The sequence below is a fragment of the Sceloporus undulatus genome, chromosome 4, assembly GCF_019175285.1.
Source record: "Sceloporus undulatus isolate JIND9_A2432 ecotype Alabama chromosome 4, SceUnd_v1.1, whole genome shotgun sequence".
Taxonomy (NCBI): domain Eukaryota; kingdom Metazoa; phylum Chordata; class Lepidosauria; order Squamata; family Phrynosomatidae; genus Sceloporus; species Sceloporus undulatus.
Genome location: NC_056525.1, coordinates 104064437 through 104083798, shown reverse-complemented (window position 1 = coordinate 104083798; position 19362 = coordinate 104064437). Strand labels below are relative to the sequence as shown.

The 19362-nt window shown below is 37.0% G+C and overlaps 1 protein-coding gene across 1 annotated transcript in view; it reads right to left on the bottom strand.

Annotated features, from left to right (window-relative positions):
* PKN2 (protein kinase N2) overlaps window positions 1-19362 on the bottom strand; it is a 67930-nt gene that overhangs the window by 12805 nt on the left and 35763 nt on the right. The window contains exons 3-15 of the mRNA XM_042463083.1: window positions 19157-19308; window positions 17619-17736; window positions 15312-15457; window positions 15010-15223; window positions 9994-10179; window positions 8967-9076; window positions 5432-5575; window positions 5261-5336; window positions 4824-4998; window positions 4494-4623; window positions 2596-2726; window positions 2431-2506; window positions 2102-2193 (exon numbers count right to left, since the gene is read on the bottom strand). Of these exons, the coding sequence (XP_042319017.1) occupies window positions 2102-2193; window positions 2431-2506; window positions 2596-2726; window positions 4494-4623; window positions 4824-4998; window positions 5261-5336; window positions 5432-5575; window positions 8967-9076; window positions 9994-10179; window positions 15010-15223; window positions 15312-15457; window positions 17619-17736; window positions 19157-19308 (1750 nt within the window). The remainder of the gene's footprint in view (window positions 1-2101; window positions 2194-2430; window positions 2507-2595; window positions 2727-4493; window positions 4624-4823; window positions 4999-5260; window positions 5337-5431; window positions 5576-8966; window positions 9077-9993; window positions 10180-15009; window positions 15224-15311; window positions 15458-17618; window positions 17737-19156; window positions 19309-19362) is intronic.

Genomic DNA, 19362 nt, shown 5'->3' with positions numbered 1-19362 from the left:
ACCCTTGCACATGACGAGGGCGCCTCAAAGGCCTGTCTGTTCCAGGCCATAGAAAAGGAACAAAGAAATCTAACAGGCTTATATTGATTAAGGGTAGCAGATATTGGGCTTACAGGATGTTTTTTTTTTTAATAACTAGATTTTCCACCACTGCCTGAGCCATACCGAAAATCCAGGGAGCATACTGCACCTTATGAGCTACACACTGAGATATACTGTATATACTCAACTATAAGTCGACCTCATGTATAAGTCAAGAGCAGGTTTTGGGGCCAAAATTATGGATTTTGATATGACTCATGGAAAAATCAAGGGTAAACTCAGCAGCATATAACAAAGGATGTAAAGAATGAAGCAAAGGAAAACAATGCTAAAGAACTTAAAAAATTTTGACAAGCGTAACTGTGTTCACCCTAAAGGCTGGATAATGAATTAGTAGAGGGGGCTGATTTACAAGACAATCAAATGAAAAAACAAATGGTTTTCAATCCAAAAAAATTAAATTTTGGGGCCTAATACCTGTGTGTGAATGAAGCAGCTGTGCTTATGCACAAGTGGGCCTCACCCTAATTAAAAAAGGCAATTAATTGCTCTTATCTGTTGTTCAATGAGAAGACTTTTTAGGGGGGTGACTCTAAATCCAGTGGCTAGTTCCTCCTTCTAAACAGCTAACAGACCACAGGTCAGAAAAGTCATATTTAGGAAAAGAATTCACAGAATCCCCCAATCAGCATGGCTGCTGGGAGTAACAGAATTAACTGTTGCTTTTTATAGACAGGCTTAGATTTACATTACTGGCAGTCAAAGTAGAGAGAGGCACTATGTATGCAGTATTTGCCAGTATGGATAGTTCTCACCCACGCAGAGATGCATGGCAAATGTTAATGACTGTGATCTACATGAAATAACATGCAGTAAGGTATCCCTTGGTGTTATGAGGTAAATGTCAACTCAGATGTGCTAAAGCTTTGAAAACATGTTCAAATGTTATACTGTGCTTTTTTTAAAGGAACGGTGTTGTATAAGTATCTACTGCAAACAAGTTTTTTACAGACATATGTGCACAGGCACATGTACACACACACACAAATATACACAGCTAAGCAATCATCACTCAATGAATGGCTGGCCACAGTTTTCTACTGAGGAAATAGCTTACTTTATACTGTTATTAGTAATTAAACTCTATTAGACATTCTTCCACAGCTGTGTGTTTAAGAAAGCCACGAACCACACAAAAAAACTATCCATGCAGCTAAATGCACATGTTTAGTGAGCTTTGACCTAAGACAACAGCGCCCTACTTCTACATACAGACAGCTGCCTTTGAAACTAGAGAATTTGAGAAGAAAAAAAAGGAAAATATGGGAAAGCTGTTCACATCCTGAGGGAATGTCAGAAACCTTTCTGAGTATATTCAAGTGCTTGGTCCCACCCAAAGTAGTGCTTTGCTTTGCATTCTGGCTCTTGAAACATAAGATCCTAAGAACAATCCTGCTGGGTCAAACCATAGTCCTCTCTAATTCAACATGATATTCATTTCCTGGGTAACCAGACTCTTAGAGGAAGCCCACACGCAGGAGATGAGCCCACAGAACCTTCTGGTTTTGTTCCTTAGCAACTGGTTTTTATAGTTGTACTGCCTCTGATCCTGGAAATGCTACACAGCTTCTTGATAATTTTGTTGCCCATTGGCTGCACCTTAAATAATTTGGGGTGATCATGAGCTTGGATTTCAGAACATTAACAAAGAAGTTGAAAAGCGTCAATTCCAATTGTTGTTGTGCACCATCAAGTTGTTTGCAACTTATGGCGATGCTAAGACAAACCCATAAAAGGGTTTTCTTGGCATGTTTCTTCAGATGGGGTTTACCATTGCCATCCTCTAAGGCTGAGAGAGTGTGACTAGCCCAAGGTCACCCTGTGGGTTTCCATAACTGAGTTGGTATTTGAACCCTGGTCTCCAGGTGTCCTAGTCAAACGCTCAAATCATTACACCATGCTGGGTTTTTTTTGCATTGTACAATACCCTTTTTGTATACTTTGTATTTTCAGTTGCAATACAGACACGAATATAATTATTTCTATCCTTCATACTGACCTGTCTACTTCATCCCGAGCAACAATATCTCCTTTCTTTAAGGCCTTAATAGCAAACATTTCATTTGTATTTTTATACTCAGCCAACAGGACCTAAAACATAAGACAATGTGCAATGAGCATGTTTCCTATTATATTTGTGGTCAAAATATTTTTCATTTTGAGCATAATGTTTCAAACTTTTTAAAAATACTATGCTAACCAAGAAGCACACTAACAAAATACTTAAGAAAAACACGAATCCAATGCTGCATGCTTCCACAAAGGGAAGTAGACCAAGACAAAGGTATGAAAATAAATTTGAAGTATAATCACTATTGTCAAACGTACCTTTCCAAAGTGTCCTCTACCCAGTACAGCGCAACATCTGAAGTCTTGTAAACTAAACTGAAATCTCTGTTGTATTCTGAAATACAACAATTTAGAGATTAAATGAGATTTATTCACAAAAATGAACTGGAACTAAATAACATATTATTTATTTTTAAGGCATACCTGCTATCATCAGTCTCTCGTATCGTATATTCTGTATCAGAGTTTGAAATCTGAGTCTCACAAATAATCTCTGGTGGAAGCTTGGGAATAAAATTGTTTCTGTCATTTTCAAAATCAAATGTTTCTGTATCCTGTGAAATGTGTAGAAGAAAAAAAAATCTGAAGATTTAAAAAAACAAAAATTGCTAGAAATTGACGTGTGCATCATCTAGAAGAGTTACATCACAACCACGTCTTGAAGTTTACAGTCATGGAATTCAAAATCTTTGCTTGACCAAAATGTCTTATACAGGAGCCTTAATCTGAGAGGTATTTCCATTACTTATGCACACTAGCATTTGAAAGATTATATATATTCTGATTAAGTGAGTAGAATGTAAATATACAGACCATAAAGACCAAACAACATGTCAATGACATATAGGGCATTTAATTTAAATGTCTCTTTAAAAGAGGTAACAAAAATAAGAGGCCAAGTGTTCTTAATGTTTGCCCTCAAGTTTTTGGTATGCTCTTCTCAGTGAAGTGGATCAGTGGCCAACTTTACTTGTTTTCAGAAATCTTCAACAAAATCTTGGTATGTCAGACTTTTCAGAATCCATAAAAATAGGTGATGGTTATCTTTGCCCCAAGTCTATTTTTAACTGATTAGGTTTTAAAGAATTTTGTTATGATATGAATTATGGTTACTAAAAGGTGCAATATATATTTCTTTAAACAGCTAGATAAGGTTTGGTTAAAAGTCAGGCAATGCTTAAGTGCTGACTTCAGTTGTGTGAAAACACTCAGAAACACTGAGTTATGACTCAAATATCCATACAATCAAGGATGCATCCATGCTATGTAATAGTACTTTGATATGACTTCAATTGCCATGGTTGCTTAGAGTTTGTAGTCTGGGGTCATACTAAGCATTCTCTGCCACAGAGGTCTAATAGTTGTAGTACTAGAGAATGCCAAGTGTCTTAATAAATCAACAAATTACTGAATTCCTTTGGATGCAACTATGTAAACATCTACTTGTTATAATTCTGTAGTGTGGTTCTATGCAACCCTGTGAGATTGGGACCTGTGTGTCCTAACTGCAGTCCTTCTCCAAACTATAAACAAAAAACTTGGGAATGTAAGGGAGAGTTTAAAAAGCAGTCTTTGTGATTTGCCATGAGAGTGAGTCTGCTGATGATGGTGGAGGAGGAGGGAGGTACACCAAAATTCCTCTGGTCAGTTCCAACCTTAAATAGTTATTTGGCCTTTGTACCCCAAAAACATGCTCCAAAAGGCTAGGAAACTGAGCAGAGCCAGCTTCTGGGCAGCATTGAGGGCTGCACAGAAATAGGAGGGGGAATGGATTCCGGCCAAAGTATGTTTTAAAAATATCACCATGTGACTTACAAAGAATTAAGGCCCAAAAAGTTTTATCATTTGATCACTTAATTAAAGAAATCATATTTTATAACTAGATTCTAAATATACTACAGTGCGCCTGTGTCATATGCGGGCGCATTATACGTTGTTTTCAGCGTATGCTGAAAGCAGCGCTGGAAGAAGCGGCACCATGAGCTGGAAGAAATAATAGCGTGTGTGCCTGTGGCGCGCGTGCTGCCGTCACACCGCACCACTGCGAGCACCAAGCCCCATTACTTGTAATGGAGCTCAAGCATACGCGCTATTTCTTTTACATGGGGGGAGGGGTCCGGAACAGATCCCCTGCGTAAAAGAAGGGTGCACTGTATAACTAACGTATATAGAGATACAGAGATAACTGCACACAGAACATTTCAGCAACAGAGTGCATTGTATAGTACCATGCAATCTCTATGAACATATACTACTAAGAAACAAAACTTAAGACACAGTAAGTTGTATTGTTGTTTTAAATGTTGTATCAGAAGCCTTGCCTGACTGGGTGTAGCTGGAGCTTTTGGCTCAGGTGAAGGTTCACTTATTTCTCCAAGAGAAGAAGCACGTGGTGGAGTACGTGGGGTTTCAGGTTCAAGCTCAAATACCAATTTGGCTACAGGACAGTCACTTGAAAAGAAAACAATTTTCTTGGTTAAGATAGTGACAATTTTGAAGAACACAAAAATATATATTCATTTCTGTAATGTCTATCATTTCTTTTTTTTATCATCACAAGGGGTAAATAAATTCATGTCTCCTATTACATTACAGATGTTCCACCTTAACTTTAATGTGCAAAGTTTGCTTCATGCTTTTCATCCATTTACCTAGTCGGGGACCCTAATTCAGGAATCTGAGTATCAACTGCTGGCACTGTAGCAGGCACAGAAGCTTGAGGGCTGAAGGTACCAGTATGATTTACTGTAGGAATAGCTCTTCTCACCAGCCTCCCCCAAGTGGCAATGTTAATATTCATCTGAGGAGCTCTGAGAAATGTTTTGCCTGTGGGTTAAAAAGAAAAGAAAAAAGAACACAGCATAAGTAATCTGTTTACTTATCACAAAAGCTGGCATTAAATAAGGATTCATATTCATTAGTTTAATGTATGGATAAACTGAACATGACATATTCATTTTTCTTGTTTATTCTTTTTTTCAAAATGGATTTCACTATTTAACAGCCTATCTTAAATTAAAAAAAAAAACAATTTTGCATGAAACGTTGGAATTTTACTTCAACATCTGTATCTATCAAATCCTATTACCTTGTTGCTTAGAGAAAATTTTCTTTTGTCTCTGAAGTTTTGGTCTTCTTTCAATAACTGGGTTAAAAAATGTGACCTGCAATTTAAACAACATATATTCACTTTTCAAACAAAGAATTTTAAAACTTATTCACAACCTTTAATAATTTTCTAAAAAATACTCATTCTTACCTCTGCAAAGAGAGTACCCTGGGGTTCAAGATAGAGACACATGCCATGTCGCTGGTTGTCTAAGAAATCTTCTAACCTTAGAAATTTCACTGCACACAGAGATCTCCAGTCACGCCAATAAACAGAAATTTCTAATTCTCGAGACTGAAAAGAGATGACAAATGCATATTAAATTTGGGTAGTTGCTACAGTCTTAATATCTTAACGGTAAATATCGCCACATCAACATCACCCATCCAGGAACTGCCTATATTGGAATGTTTTCATAACTAATTTGTTAGTCTAATACATGATTCACTTAGGTTCATAAGTTACTGGATTGGCTAGAATGGTGAGGGTATCAACATATCAGTTGATACCCTCACCACACAAAATCATAATTAAGATGAAAAGGGGCTTCTTTCACATTATGCTCAAGAGAATTCTAGTATTTTTACAAGAGCCTTTTGCAACTCTAAAAGCTATTTAAAACAGTTAAAAATACCAATATATAGGTTCAATAATATTTACTTTAAAGCAATCCATTTTCTGAAACATGACTCATAAAAGTTATTGTACAAGGTAAAATATTGTTTTCCAGAACCACTTGCAATAATCTCAATATAGACAAAACAAACAATGTGAGTAATTTAATTCTCAAAGGGCTGATGTGGCACTAGGTACTGGAGCTGAGTAATTTATGATCTATGCTCTTATTGATGGGTAAAGGTACATGGATTTAAAAAGCACCCATTCATGCTAAGAGGGAGACAAAAATATGTATTTTTATGTCAAATGAAACAAAGATAGATGACATTTCAATTCAGAAATACACCCATCCTTCCACATTTCCAGCTTTGACTTTTGAGGATTTGATTATTCAAGGATTTTATCAACATGTTCTCTCTAGGAATATCTAGGTGTTCCAGCGCAACTCTGTGGTCAACTTTAACCAAAAGAAGACCTAGAGATTTCTAGAGAGAATGTTCCACTAGGCATTTGTAGCTTCTCCAATGCAATGTCTGGCAGATGTTAGCCACAGTATCACTGGAGGACCTAGAGATTCCTAGAGGTGTTCTCTCAGGTAAAAACATGTTTTTGTTACTTGTGGTTTTTCCACATTCATGGGGGTCCTGTGCCCCTTACCCCAGTGAATGTGGAGAGATGAGTGTACAAACAAGTTTTCCTCTTTCCTCTCCACACTATCACATCTCATTTCTGGAACATACAGCAACAATTTTAATCATTACAATGACCTCTGCATGGCAGGAGCTAATTTGCATGTGGGAACCAAATCCAACACCAGACTTTTTCCATGCTATACAGACATTCCCATGAAAGTTAAGACTGAATCAATGGGACCTAAGTGCCAAGTTCAATGTTAAGTTCCACTAATTTCAAAAGAATTCATAAATAATTGTTTTGCTTTGAACTGATTGCCACATGAATACTCATGCAGTAGAGATTTTAGTTTGAACTTCCTTGTGACACTATTATTTTAAAATTCACATTAACAATAATGCCTCCATGTAGCTTCGGAAGCATTTCTGTGCCTTGGTCAAACATCAGTTGCATTTTACACACACAAGCCATTTGGTAGGCTGTGAAAATAGCAATAAAATAGGAAATCAGGTGGTGATGGGAGTTGTTTTAAGAATATATGCTTGAACAGATATGGAGCCTGAACTTTTCAAGTCTCAATTTCAAAAATCTATTTCATGACCTTATCTACTAGAAGGAAAGGTTTTCTATTATATTTTCTGTTGTCACATTCCATTCATGTTTTTGCAATGTGTCAACACTAATTTTAAAAAATGTTTCTCCTAAAATTCTGCAGACATATGACCTGCCTGACAAAACTTCTATTTTACTTCAGTGGTCTTAAAATTTTGCACTTGCTTAATTTTTCAAAAAGAATAATGTTTTAACTAGGATTCTGTCTATATTTACTCAGAAGTAACTTTTACTGTGTCTAATAGGGCTTTCTATGAAGTAAATGTAAACAGGATTTCAATCTGTGTTTCACAGTGAAAAGTGAAACATCTTCCTCCAGGATGTCTATCTTGACCTTCATTTAACCTTGGATAACTTAATAAAATATTGCTAAGATATAGTAAGTTACACTCCAGATCTAAATACCCTGAAAGCACCATATTCTTTCTGATCATGGAAGATAAGCAGAGTCAACCCTGGTTTGTACTTGAAAGAGGGACATCTAATGAATACCATAGGTGGTAGGCTTTATTTTGGAGGAAGGAACTAACAAAGCCAACCCTGACTATTCTTTGCCTTAAAAAAAGCCCTATGAAATTCATGGGACTGCCATAAATTAACAAGGGACTTGAACAAGAGACACAAGCTAAGCCAGTAATGTGGATTTCATCACACAATATAATAATAGCATGACTTGGCTTCTCAAAGATGCTCTTCTTCAAATGAAATATATTTTTGCTCATACAAGCATGTCCCATATTTGTCATATTTGTCATGCATCTTCTTGGCTGGAGGAAAAAAAGCTAAATTTTCTTAATTTTTCCACAGAAGAATTTTCATTCCTATTTCAAAACATCATTGCTTCATAAAATTGAGTAGTAACAATGAATAGATGTCAATACAACAAACAGTTGGGAAGCTTAGCAATTTCAAAATTGTAATGGATGTTTTTGAGGTGGTTATCTTTAGAAAATATATGAGACAGTACATAAGATTTATTGATTTGTCAACAGGTGAAGGGAATAAAATAAAGCACAAAAGAAAATTATATATAGCAACCCAAAGTAGTATCAATATATGAATACAGTTGTCCCTCGTGATTCGCAGTCTTGTCGTTCGCATCTCTTGGACGCGAGCCGGGAGGGACATAACGGCATTGTAATTAATGGGGCTGCAATATTGGTGATTTTCCTAATTCGCGGGAAAGGGGGTTCAGAACGGATCTCCTGTGAATTGGAAGGGACGACTATACTATGTTTGGCTAAAGTGTTCAAATCAAAATCAAAAGTAAAAGTAAAACTGTAATTAATTTGCTCTCAAACAAGTGATGATTCATTTTTTCTTTCTTTTTGAGACTAGGGAAGTCAAAATGATCTGTGTTATGGTTACATTATTGTTGCAAATTTAAAGACACATATCCTAATAAAAATATTTTCCACACCAAGCTTTGAATTTGTCTGGCAAAACATTTAAACCCCACTTATTCTTTTCTTTTCTTTTTAAAAATGAATATTATAGTTCCAATACTTAAAGGCAGTTGGAATGCTAAAAACATTTCTTGGTAAACACGAGTAAAGCTAACATACTAATCAGCTCTTGCCCTATTAAGGCTTATGGGCAGGTTTATGGAATACCCACAGTTTCCTCCCATTCCTCAGGAGCAGACTTTCAGAGGGGATATTGAGGTGTTGAGAAAATGGGGGATGTGAGAAAGCTCTACCTTGTAAGTGTAAATCCAGTCAGGGAAGAAAAGTTAGGATCCAAATCAAGATCTCTTTAACAGATACATTAAATAAAGTTACTAAGCTGGCAATCATAGTTAACGTGATAAATAGGTTCTTACTCTATCAAGTTCCAGTGTAAATTTCTGATCCCATGACTGATTGGAAATAGGCTTCCAGCTAGTTTGATCAACCACAGTATTGTCCAACTTCAAAACAGCACAGATTTCATCTGTAAGTAAATTACACAAACTCAGCTTAGCATTTTAAGAAGCTTTTCTAGAAACAACAACCCAGGCAAGGACTGATTACATGGCTGAAATGATACAAACACACAATGAGCTAACAAGAGTCCATGATCTCTCTAAATTAAATGTTTCAAAATCTGATTAGTCTCTTTCTTTGCCTTACCCCTTGTTTAGTAACCATCAGTGAACTTTCCAAATGGGAAGACGAAAACTGAGCCTGAGATGTTCAAACCTATCAGGTACAAGTGAAGTTTGGGGCCTGCTAGTTTTTGTCCTGTAGTTACAATCTTCTTTGCTTTTGCTCTTGAATATACCTGGTCCTACTGTTACCAACACTGATACAGACAGTATTCCTATTTGGCCCTAAAATACAGCCATAGAAAATATGTACATACTAGGACTCCCAAAAACAGTTTAACAGGGTCTTCAGGCATTGCTGTAATGTAAGAGCTAACTGCCACACCTCCTCTTCTCTACCATCCCCTCTCTTGGTATGATTAGGTGGTTTGGAGAGGGAAGTGATGAGAGGAGCAGCCTTGAGGGAAAGTCTGTTGCATTCCTAATTATGCCAGTCACAGTCAGACTGAAGTAGCACAAACTCTGGATTTTGCACTGGAATAGTAACAATCATATTCTGAGTTGCTGTTGTTCATTCAAAATCAATATCCAACACCCTTTGTAACACCCTCTTATTACTGCTGCTGACACTCAAACAGTGCTTTGCAAGTCCGAACATACTGAAAAATGAAGTTTCTCAAGACCTAAGGCTTAAGGATCTCAGGTGCATGAGTAGGTCCATGATAAAAAGTACTACTAATATTAATTTTACATATCTTTATTTTTACTAAGAGGCTTCTGAAAGTTTGTTTTTAAACAGAAAAGAGGAAAAAAAATACTAAACTGGACAAGTCATCTGTTTTCAGAAGATTTCGGCTACTCCCACTTTTACTTTTGCTTGTTCGACTCATGAAAGATGATCTAGCTTCACTCGGACTGCATCCAGGTAGAGTAATGGAGGTGGCTTTTGATCGACCGGGGACATTCTCCAGAATATCCTGGCAACCCATCAGTCTAACTTCCAAAGTACCTAAAAACAAACAAACAAACAAACAAAAAAAAACCCCAACAAGATTGGATCGCCCTGACTCATACTCCTAACATAGCATGAAATTTCATAAATACATTAGATCATAAATGGCAGTGGCATTGAGAATTCAGGAATGTTAAGGAAAAAAGTACAAAAGCTGTTGTATAAAGAAGCCTGAATTTTTGAATGGAGATTATGGTTAAGTTCTTTTTGGACTGCTGGTGGTTGGGGAGGGGCAAAGTTGGACTTTTTTCCTGCAACCGCGAAGTGGTAGTCAAATGGTTCCCAGATACCCTGCTTGCAGTGACTAGTCTAGTACCCAGTACCGTCTGGTTGCTGCTGCCGTGCCCCTGGGAAACAAGGAGCAGCGTCTGTAGGCAAACACAGCTCCTTCTGCTATATCTCTGTGGTGGCAGCTGGACAATTCCTGGGCACAATCTTGTGGAAAATCAGTGGGTGGAGGGAGAGCGAAGCTGCCTAATACGTTGCACAAGAATGCATTTGATATCTTCTTGTGCAATGCCTCCAAATGTATTTACACTGGTGTAACTGGGGGATGAATCACCATAAGTCATCAATAAGAATATGGGATGGATCCAGTTTTAATCAGAGCAAACCCACTTCAATCAATGGAATTTAAGTTAGCTGTATCTACGTCCTGTGGATTTCAAAGGGGTCTATTGTAAGTATGGCCAAGTCTGAGTCAAACAGAAAGGCTGAACAACCTAAGGGCCCATACAGACAGGCCAAAATAAAGCTGCTTCAGGTCACTTTGGAGGTATGCTATTTAAATGACACATGCATCTTAAGAGGCCAGAAGCTGCGTCAAAGATGTGCTCCAGTCCTTAGCTGTGTCAAAGCTGTGCTCCACAAAGCTGTGGTGCAGCTTCCAGCCTCTTAAGAAGTGTTTGTCATTTAAACAGCATACCTCCAAAGTGACCCAAAGCAGCTTTATTTTGGCCTGTCTGTATGGACCCTAAGAGCTTTGGATAATGTATCATCAAAAGACAGTGCATTTTTCAAGAGACACTTATTCAAGAAACTCTGCTCAAATGTTGTCCCTGTTATGTCAATAGTTTTTATAGCATAATCTATGCTTTTAAAAACATCCAGTTTGTTTCTCTTACACATTATGTTTTTGATATTTAGAGTAAAGACCTGGAATCAACATATACACTTCCCTTTACATATTCTTATTGTGAAATACTGTGGTAATTTCAAAATGTGATCCTATATATTTGATTGGAGATGGAGGGGGTGGTGGTGGTGAGTGTGCACACGTGCACATACAACATTCTGCTACAGTTTCAGTTTAAAAACTAAAGTCATTTTGGGAAACACAAGCGAACAGCTGTGCTAGCGCTTCTAATTTGGTTGTTTATTAAATAATTTAGTAAACAACATATTAGGAACAGAGTTTTTATTCAACACCTGCTTCAAGTTAGCAAATAAAATCTGCAGGGATATATTTAAAAACTTCATTAAGCATACGAGATATCTTGGAATTTATTTTCTTTATGAAGCGCTGCAATTACAGATGCACACACAGACTGTCAAGAGGAACTGCTGGACTATATAGTCTCAACTTTCATAACCCCTGTGCAGACATTTATTCTTGTGGAATACCAACTCTTAATTTCTTGTATTTAATTACTTTAATCTAGAAAAACCATTAGGCACAATTAAATGGGAGACGCATTTTTATGGACTACTGCTACTTGAAATCCTCTTTTTGTGTTACTAGCGAAGTTTTAATGTTTTGCTGAAATCTCCCTTTAGGAAAAACATAATTTTCACCAGCGCTTAGTGAATTGGGAATAACGGCCACATTTCATTTCTAACACCTTGTACAGTATTGACCTGTGAGACCTCTTCAGTTCTCAAGCACACCATCTACAACTGTATAGCGATAGCAATAGCATTTCTATACCACTTATCAGTGAACTAGCACCCTCTAAGTGGTTTACAATGTGTAAACCAATTGGCCCCAAAATGCTGGGTACTCATTTTATTGACCTACGAACAGATGGAAAGCTGAGTGGACCCTGAAGTCCTTTCTGGGCGCAAGTACACAACCTTGTGGCTACAGTACTGGCATTTAACCAGGGCTCATTGTAATGTAAAATAATACTGGTATGCATGTTTACAAAGCATTTTGAAAATCACTAACATTATATCAAGGATTCCAATATGGTGAGTCAGAATCTACCATTGAAAAGTCTTAGTAACTGACATAAGGAGCAGAAAAATTGAATTCTTTTAAGCTTGTCAAACTTCAGTACGGGTTTATCTGCTGAATCTCATTATGAAAATCCCATGTTATAACAGTAAGATCTTCCTCTTAAAAACTTAGGTCATTAAAACCTTCATAAAGTAGAAGACAGCATTTAAGAATATGGCTGAGATGATGCAATTAGTATAAATACATTTTCCACCAACCCCCATATAAGAAAATATTTTTTCCAATAAATACCATATATATCCAACTATAAGTCCACTTCATGTATAAATTGAAATCTGGACCTATTTCAAATCAGGTTCAGGGCGGGATACTGAGTTGACACCGCTATGGTCGCCTTAGTCGATTGTCTCCTTCTGGGCATCGACAGGGGAAGTGTGACCCTGCTGGTGCTCTTGGACATCTCAGTGGCTTTTGATACCACTGACCATGGTATCCTTTTGGAACGCCTGAGGGAGTTAGGTATTGGGGGCACTGCACTCCAGTGGCTCTAATCCTACCTCTCGGGCAGATTCCAGATGGTTATGCTGGAGGGCAGCTGCTCTTCTAAAAGAGAGCTAACATCTGGCGTCCCTCAGGGCGCCATCATGTCTCCCATGCTGTTTAATATTTACATGAAGCCGATGGGAGAGATCATCGGGTGACATGGGGTGTGGTGTTATCAGTACGTTGATGACACCCAAATATGTTTCTCTGTGCCTCCGACTGTTGCAGTGACTAAGGATGGCATCTCTCCTTTGAATGCCTGTCTTGAGTTGATAATGGGCTGGATGAGGGAAAACAAACTCAGGTTGAATCCAGAGAAAACGGAGGTACTCGCGAAAAGTACCCCAGGTCTAGGGAAGGAACTTTGTCATCCTGTCCTGGATGGGGTCACACTTCCTCTAAAGGACAAAGTTCACAGTTTGCGCGTACTCCTGGATCCGTCTCTACAGTTGTCATCTCAAATACATGAGATGGCCAGGAGTGCTTGGTATCAACCTCGGTTGATACGCCAACTGCATCCCTACCTGGACCAAAAGGACCTTGAAGCAGTAGTACATGCTCTGGTAATCTCTTGCCTTGATTTCTGTAATGCGCTCTACATGGGACTACCCTTGTACCAAGTTCGGAAGCTTCAATTAGTTCAAAATATGGCAGCCAGATTGGTCACTGGTTCATCACGTTTCGACCACATAACTCCAATTTTAAAAGATCTTCACTGGCTGATGATTAGCTTCCGAGCCCAATACAAAGTGTTGGCTATTACCTTTAAAGCCCTACATGGCTTGGGCCCGAGTTACTTGCGGGAACGCCTCTTCCTACATAATCCGCCCCATACTCTTAAAACTTTGGTGAAGAACTTGTTGGAATTACACACAACCAAACTAACTTCCACTTCCCAGAAAGCCTTTACTGCAGCTGCTCCAAAACTTTGGAACAGTCTCCCGGAAGAGATTCGTCTTGCTACCTCCTTGGAGGCCTTTAAGAGGGCAGTTAAGATGGATCTCTTTCAGCGAGCCTACCCACCTAATCTCTTATAAGACACATTCTTCTACCTCTCTGATGTAGACTGAAATATCTCTCTCCTCTTTTGACAGTTTCGTTTTGTTATCTATTTTTATATTTTATTGTACTACATTGTTGTTTTTATTGTTGTGATTTGTACTTGTATATTGATATTGGTTGTAATCCCGCCTCGATCCACCTGGGAGAGGTGGGAAAATATAAATATAAATATTTTTTATTATTTATTATTATTATGTTTTGGGGCCAAAATATTAATTTCAATATAACCCATGGATAAGCCAAGGGTAAAACTTAGGGGCATGTAACAAAGAATGTAAAGGATGGAGCAAAAAAAATAAAATAAAAATTAAAAAAAATGATAGCAAAGAACTTACAAAATTCCAGCAGGCATAACTATTTGTGCTCTCCCTAAAAGACAGATGGATGAGGAGGGAACTACATGGCTGTGCGATGTGTGGGGGAGGTGACCAGGCACAGGTAGGGCTAAGAAAATGCACAATGTCAATAGGATGAAAAGGCAAAGCAAAGAAAATGGTGGTTATGTTAGAAGTGATTCTAGCCTTTAACTTTAATGTGATAACTTTGTATAATTCTAAGCCAGAAAAGCTAACATACACAAATGTCCTATTCTAATCCTTCAAAATTGATTCCTCCTGGTGGTCCTTTGAGAAGTGCCCAAAGAGCTGCCACTGCTGCCATTTTTCTGCCAAGACACTCAAAAAGGTTAGATGTGGTGCCACAGTGGAGAGAATAGAGGGGACCAGTGCTCCTTTTAGGTTCTTTGGGGACAGACTAAGTTCTCATCTTTCACCATTCTACTCAAGAGAAGGGATAGTTTCTTTCTTGATAGGAGTTAAAAGTACAGTACTCAGAATGACCGGTTCATAAACTGACTCAAAGTTTTTTGGGTCAATTTTTAGACTAAAATACAGTATACAGTATTTCTTTGTGTCCTTTGAGATTACATCTTGTAAATGCAAAGACTGAATAATTTCCACATGTTTTTGATGAAAAAAAAGAAAGAAAAATAAGCATGACAAGCCAAATAACACAAAACATATGATATTATGACCACAACAAACCTGTTAAAGCTGCTGGCTTCGACAGTGTACTGTACTGATTCTGTGTAGATATTGTGCTCTGTCGTGGACTTAATGTTGGTGATGAAACAAGTGAAAGCTCTTCTATAATAATACTGCTTTTGGGGTGATTTTTAGGGAGTTCGTTCAGTCTTTGTTCTAATGAATACTTTAATAGGTCTAGCTTCTGACTTGATTCATTAAATCTTGCTTGAGCCTTATTCAAATTAGAAAAAAGAAAAGTTAAAATTAAACCTTAAATGTTATAGCTTAAATCCAATTGTCATTTATTATTTTAAAATTACCTCTGAGAGTGCTTTTCTGTCAGTAACTTTCCCAGATCCAAGCAACTTCATCACATTTTTTGCTCCTTCTGCTACTGCATATTCTATCCTAAAATGATGCCGCAATTCTTCCATTCGAAGCTCAAGAGGGCTTATTACAGGTTTTGCTACAAATGAAAAACACATAAAAGTATTTAGCACACATTCAAGTAGCATTTAGCTTTTCTTTAATATTCAGAACCTCTATACAGCAGTATAAGAATGAGACGTATTAGTTAGATAACAAGTATATGGACAGTTGTAATCAAGTTTGCTAGAGAAGCTAAAAAAATCTGAGTTATGCCAGAATGACTCTTGCTTGCCTTATAATTTTGAAGATAAGTTTAGCTTGAGAAAATCCTTGGCACACCTGAGGTTCAGAACAGGAATGGCCCTGTAATTAGGAAACTATTGATAATACAGCTATAAACGACAGAGTAGCTGAATGGACGTAGTGTCATGGGATTCCACTTCCTCATGGAGGACTACATCAATGCTTCTGGCCAGTTTCTCTAACATATGAGAGCCTGGGTTAACAGCGCTGAGAAAGAAAGTGCATCAGTGCAAATCCTTTCAGTAACATCTGGCACTATATCATTGTTGATATAGACCAAAGAGTACAATTTATAGTTACTACAACTGTCATTGTTTCTAGTGACCTAAATTATGTTGCCACCAAATGTTGTCCAACCCGTCATATTTTGACTTTTCTCTACACAAGATTCTTTTACTGTAGTCCCTTTGCTTTTCTAGTTCTACTTATATGCACAATTTTTACAATAAAAAAGTTAGGAATACTGTGACAATTATATGGGAGCAAAGATTACGAGCTTATAGGTCCCCAGTTGTTGAATGTGTTGCTTTCAGGGTTGGAGGGGCGAGTTTTTGTTTTTTAAAAAACAACACTCTAAACCCCTGTGTTTTTGTTGTTGTCTAGACCATTTTTTGCATTAATATTTTTAATGAAAAAATTTAATTCTGCTTATTATATTAATATTGTGAAACTTTTTTTAAGTATTAGAAAACTGATCAACCGTGTTTTAATGTTTTCTAACATTAACAACCCAAAGTTATTAGGTTATGATGTGATTTACATCTTTCAAATTTTAAAATTTTCAAAATTATATTGACAAGTTTGTAGCTTATATCTAGGAACATGGGACTACACCAATATAGGACTAAATTAGAAAATTAAGTAGCAAAATGTACAAAGTCTTGTAGTGGGGCACACAGCAACAGGGAAGAGATTTGGTATCCATTTCACATCTGTTTTGACACTTGATTAATTAACACAGCTTTGCAGAAAGCCTTCACTACTGTCATAATTTTCTGTGTCAAATTTTAAATGCATTCACTATATACACTGGACCATCTGCATAAAACAATAACAAGCTAATAGGGTGCCCAGCCAAGCTTTTAACTGCTGGAATTTTAATGTTGTACATAAATGGATTAGCATACACCTTTAGGAAGTTTAGAATGGTGACCAGGCACATCTAGAGCCCTGGTGGCGCAGTGGTTAAATGCCTGTACTGCAGCCATTTACTCAAAACCACAAGGTTGCGAGTTCAAGACCAGCAAAAGGGCCCAAGCTCGACTCAGGCTTGCATCCTTCCGAGGTGGCTAAAATGAGTACCCAGACTGTTGGGGGCAAATTAGCTTACTTGCTAATTAGCTTACTTGCTGTTCACCGCTATGATCTTTGGAATAGCGCTATATAAATAAAACAAATTATTATTATTATTATTATTATTATTATTATTATTATTATTATTAGAGATTTTGCATTGGTAGGGGCTTTCCACATGGTATGTGTCTGTACAAAGCCTCTAAGGAGAAATCAGGCAGATGTCACAAAGCAGACATTCTCCTACGCATGATATACATGACATACACTCTCACATCTGATATACTTGGGCGAACCAGAGACATAGCCACAAAGTGAAAAGGGGACACAAACAATGAGGATTTGGCATAACCCTCCAGAATAAAAACAGTCATGAATGTATTACAATTAGCTCAAAAGGTTTATGTGTGCACAAAACTGTTTCAGAATACAAGAACCTGGACAATCTTTTAAGACTTTTCCTTTGTGGTGTCACGCTTTAATATAGACCTATAGACTCCTCCTTGCCCCACCCAGGAAGAGGCAGAAGGAAAAGAAAATTGGACATATTATCTGATGTTTTGACCTAGCATCTTTCTTGAAAGTTCCAAGGATATTTGAATTGGAAAATATACAAGATTCTAGCAACAGTTTAAGGAAAGTTCTTCTATATAATGCTTCACCATTATCAAAAGCCATCTCATTAGTCTGGACTGCCTGAAGAATCTGCATCCTTATAACTTCAATTTTTGTCTTGCTGTCCTGAAGCAATTGTTGAGCCGTTGCAAGCAGCTTTCTATCCTAAAAAGAAGAGAAAGGTGTTCTTAAAATCTGAATTCACAAATAAGATGCAAGTAACAGCAATTTGTATAATCTTTTCACAAGATAAATATTAACAAATTCAGACTGCCATGCAAAACATTTTGAAGTTTACTTCATCCATTTTATTCCCTATTTAAATTTTTAGTTTTCTGAACTCTACATCAAACACAGACCTGCAAGTTACTTTCTTCTTATTGTATTTTAACCTACCAAGAATATTTCCAGAAGACAGATGTGCACTACATGAAATAAAAGAACTATATGATATAAAGGTACTATTCAACAATGTGCAAGGCAAATAAAATTATCAACATATAGTTATACTGCTGCAAAGAATTCAAAACAAAAACACAAACATAAACATACATAAAATGTTGTGACAATATACCCTACAATACATTCCTTATAAGTGTTTTTGTGCTGATTGTGATGAACATACTGTCATGGCTGAAATTCTTGAAAACTATTATAAGCTCTCACTGACTCCACAAATAAGTCACAACAAGATTTCCACTAAAATATTTGTATCTGTCTAGTAAAGCATATTCAGGACATGTCCACAAATCACATGCAAAAGACCATTCACATACAGTACACAGTTAAGGAGGGGGGAAATCTCTTTTTAATGATGAAAGATAATACGAGCTTGGCAGAAACTGCTTCTTTCTATGTTAGAAGCGCCATAGTAAGATTAACAGTGTAATTTAACATGTACAACTGAAACAGTGCCTCGAAAGCTACAAATTGAGTTTCAAAAAGGTCAGTGAGCCATCAGGAAGCAATTTGAACTGCCAACCCCCCAGTCCTCACAATCCATTTGGCTATTTTGCAGCAAGCTGCATTTCTTTAGCTCTTTTCTTTATATGCCAAATCCATATTTCAAGTTATGCTTTTCGATGTACACTATTTCTGAGCTTCTAACAAAAGAAACATTTCTTGTGTGTGTGCTTGTGTGTGTGTACACACATGTATTTTAATCATTAGGCACTTGATAACATAGTCTGGGGATATGAGAAGCAAAAGGAAAAAGAATCTTATGTTATAATCCTATATGATTTTCAACTGTCATATCCTTTCAAAAGAAGCAGGCATAGGATTTTTGTTTTGCTTGATAATGTCAAGAAGCACATACATACCCAAATCAACATTTTATAATATCATTCTCTCAAATTGTTGCATATTTGAGATTCTAAATGGACTTTTAAAAGAACATGAAATTAACACTGATCATCATATTGGCTGAGATGCTTTCATTTACAGAAATATGTGTCCACTTCATATTTCTATTATTTATATGAGTCAATCAAAATGGTTGAAAAATCTACAGCTGAAAAACTTCCCATTTTTGCCAACTGAAAAGGTGGAACATTTAAGACTTATGGCTTCTCACAAGTCTTACCTTTGATGGACCATTAGAATACATATGGATCATGTTCTCAGCTCCCTGCTTTACTTTCAATTCTATATCCAACTGTTTTTTTAAGGCCATCAGCCTGTTGTTAGTAGGAAAACGAGGATCACTGTTTGGTGTATCTGGAGTTCTGGGACAATCTGTGAATTACAGACATTTCAACCACATAAATAAAGTAAGAGTGGAAAGGGCCA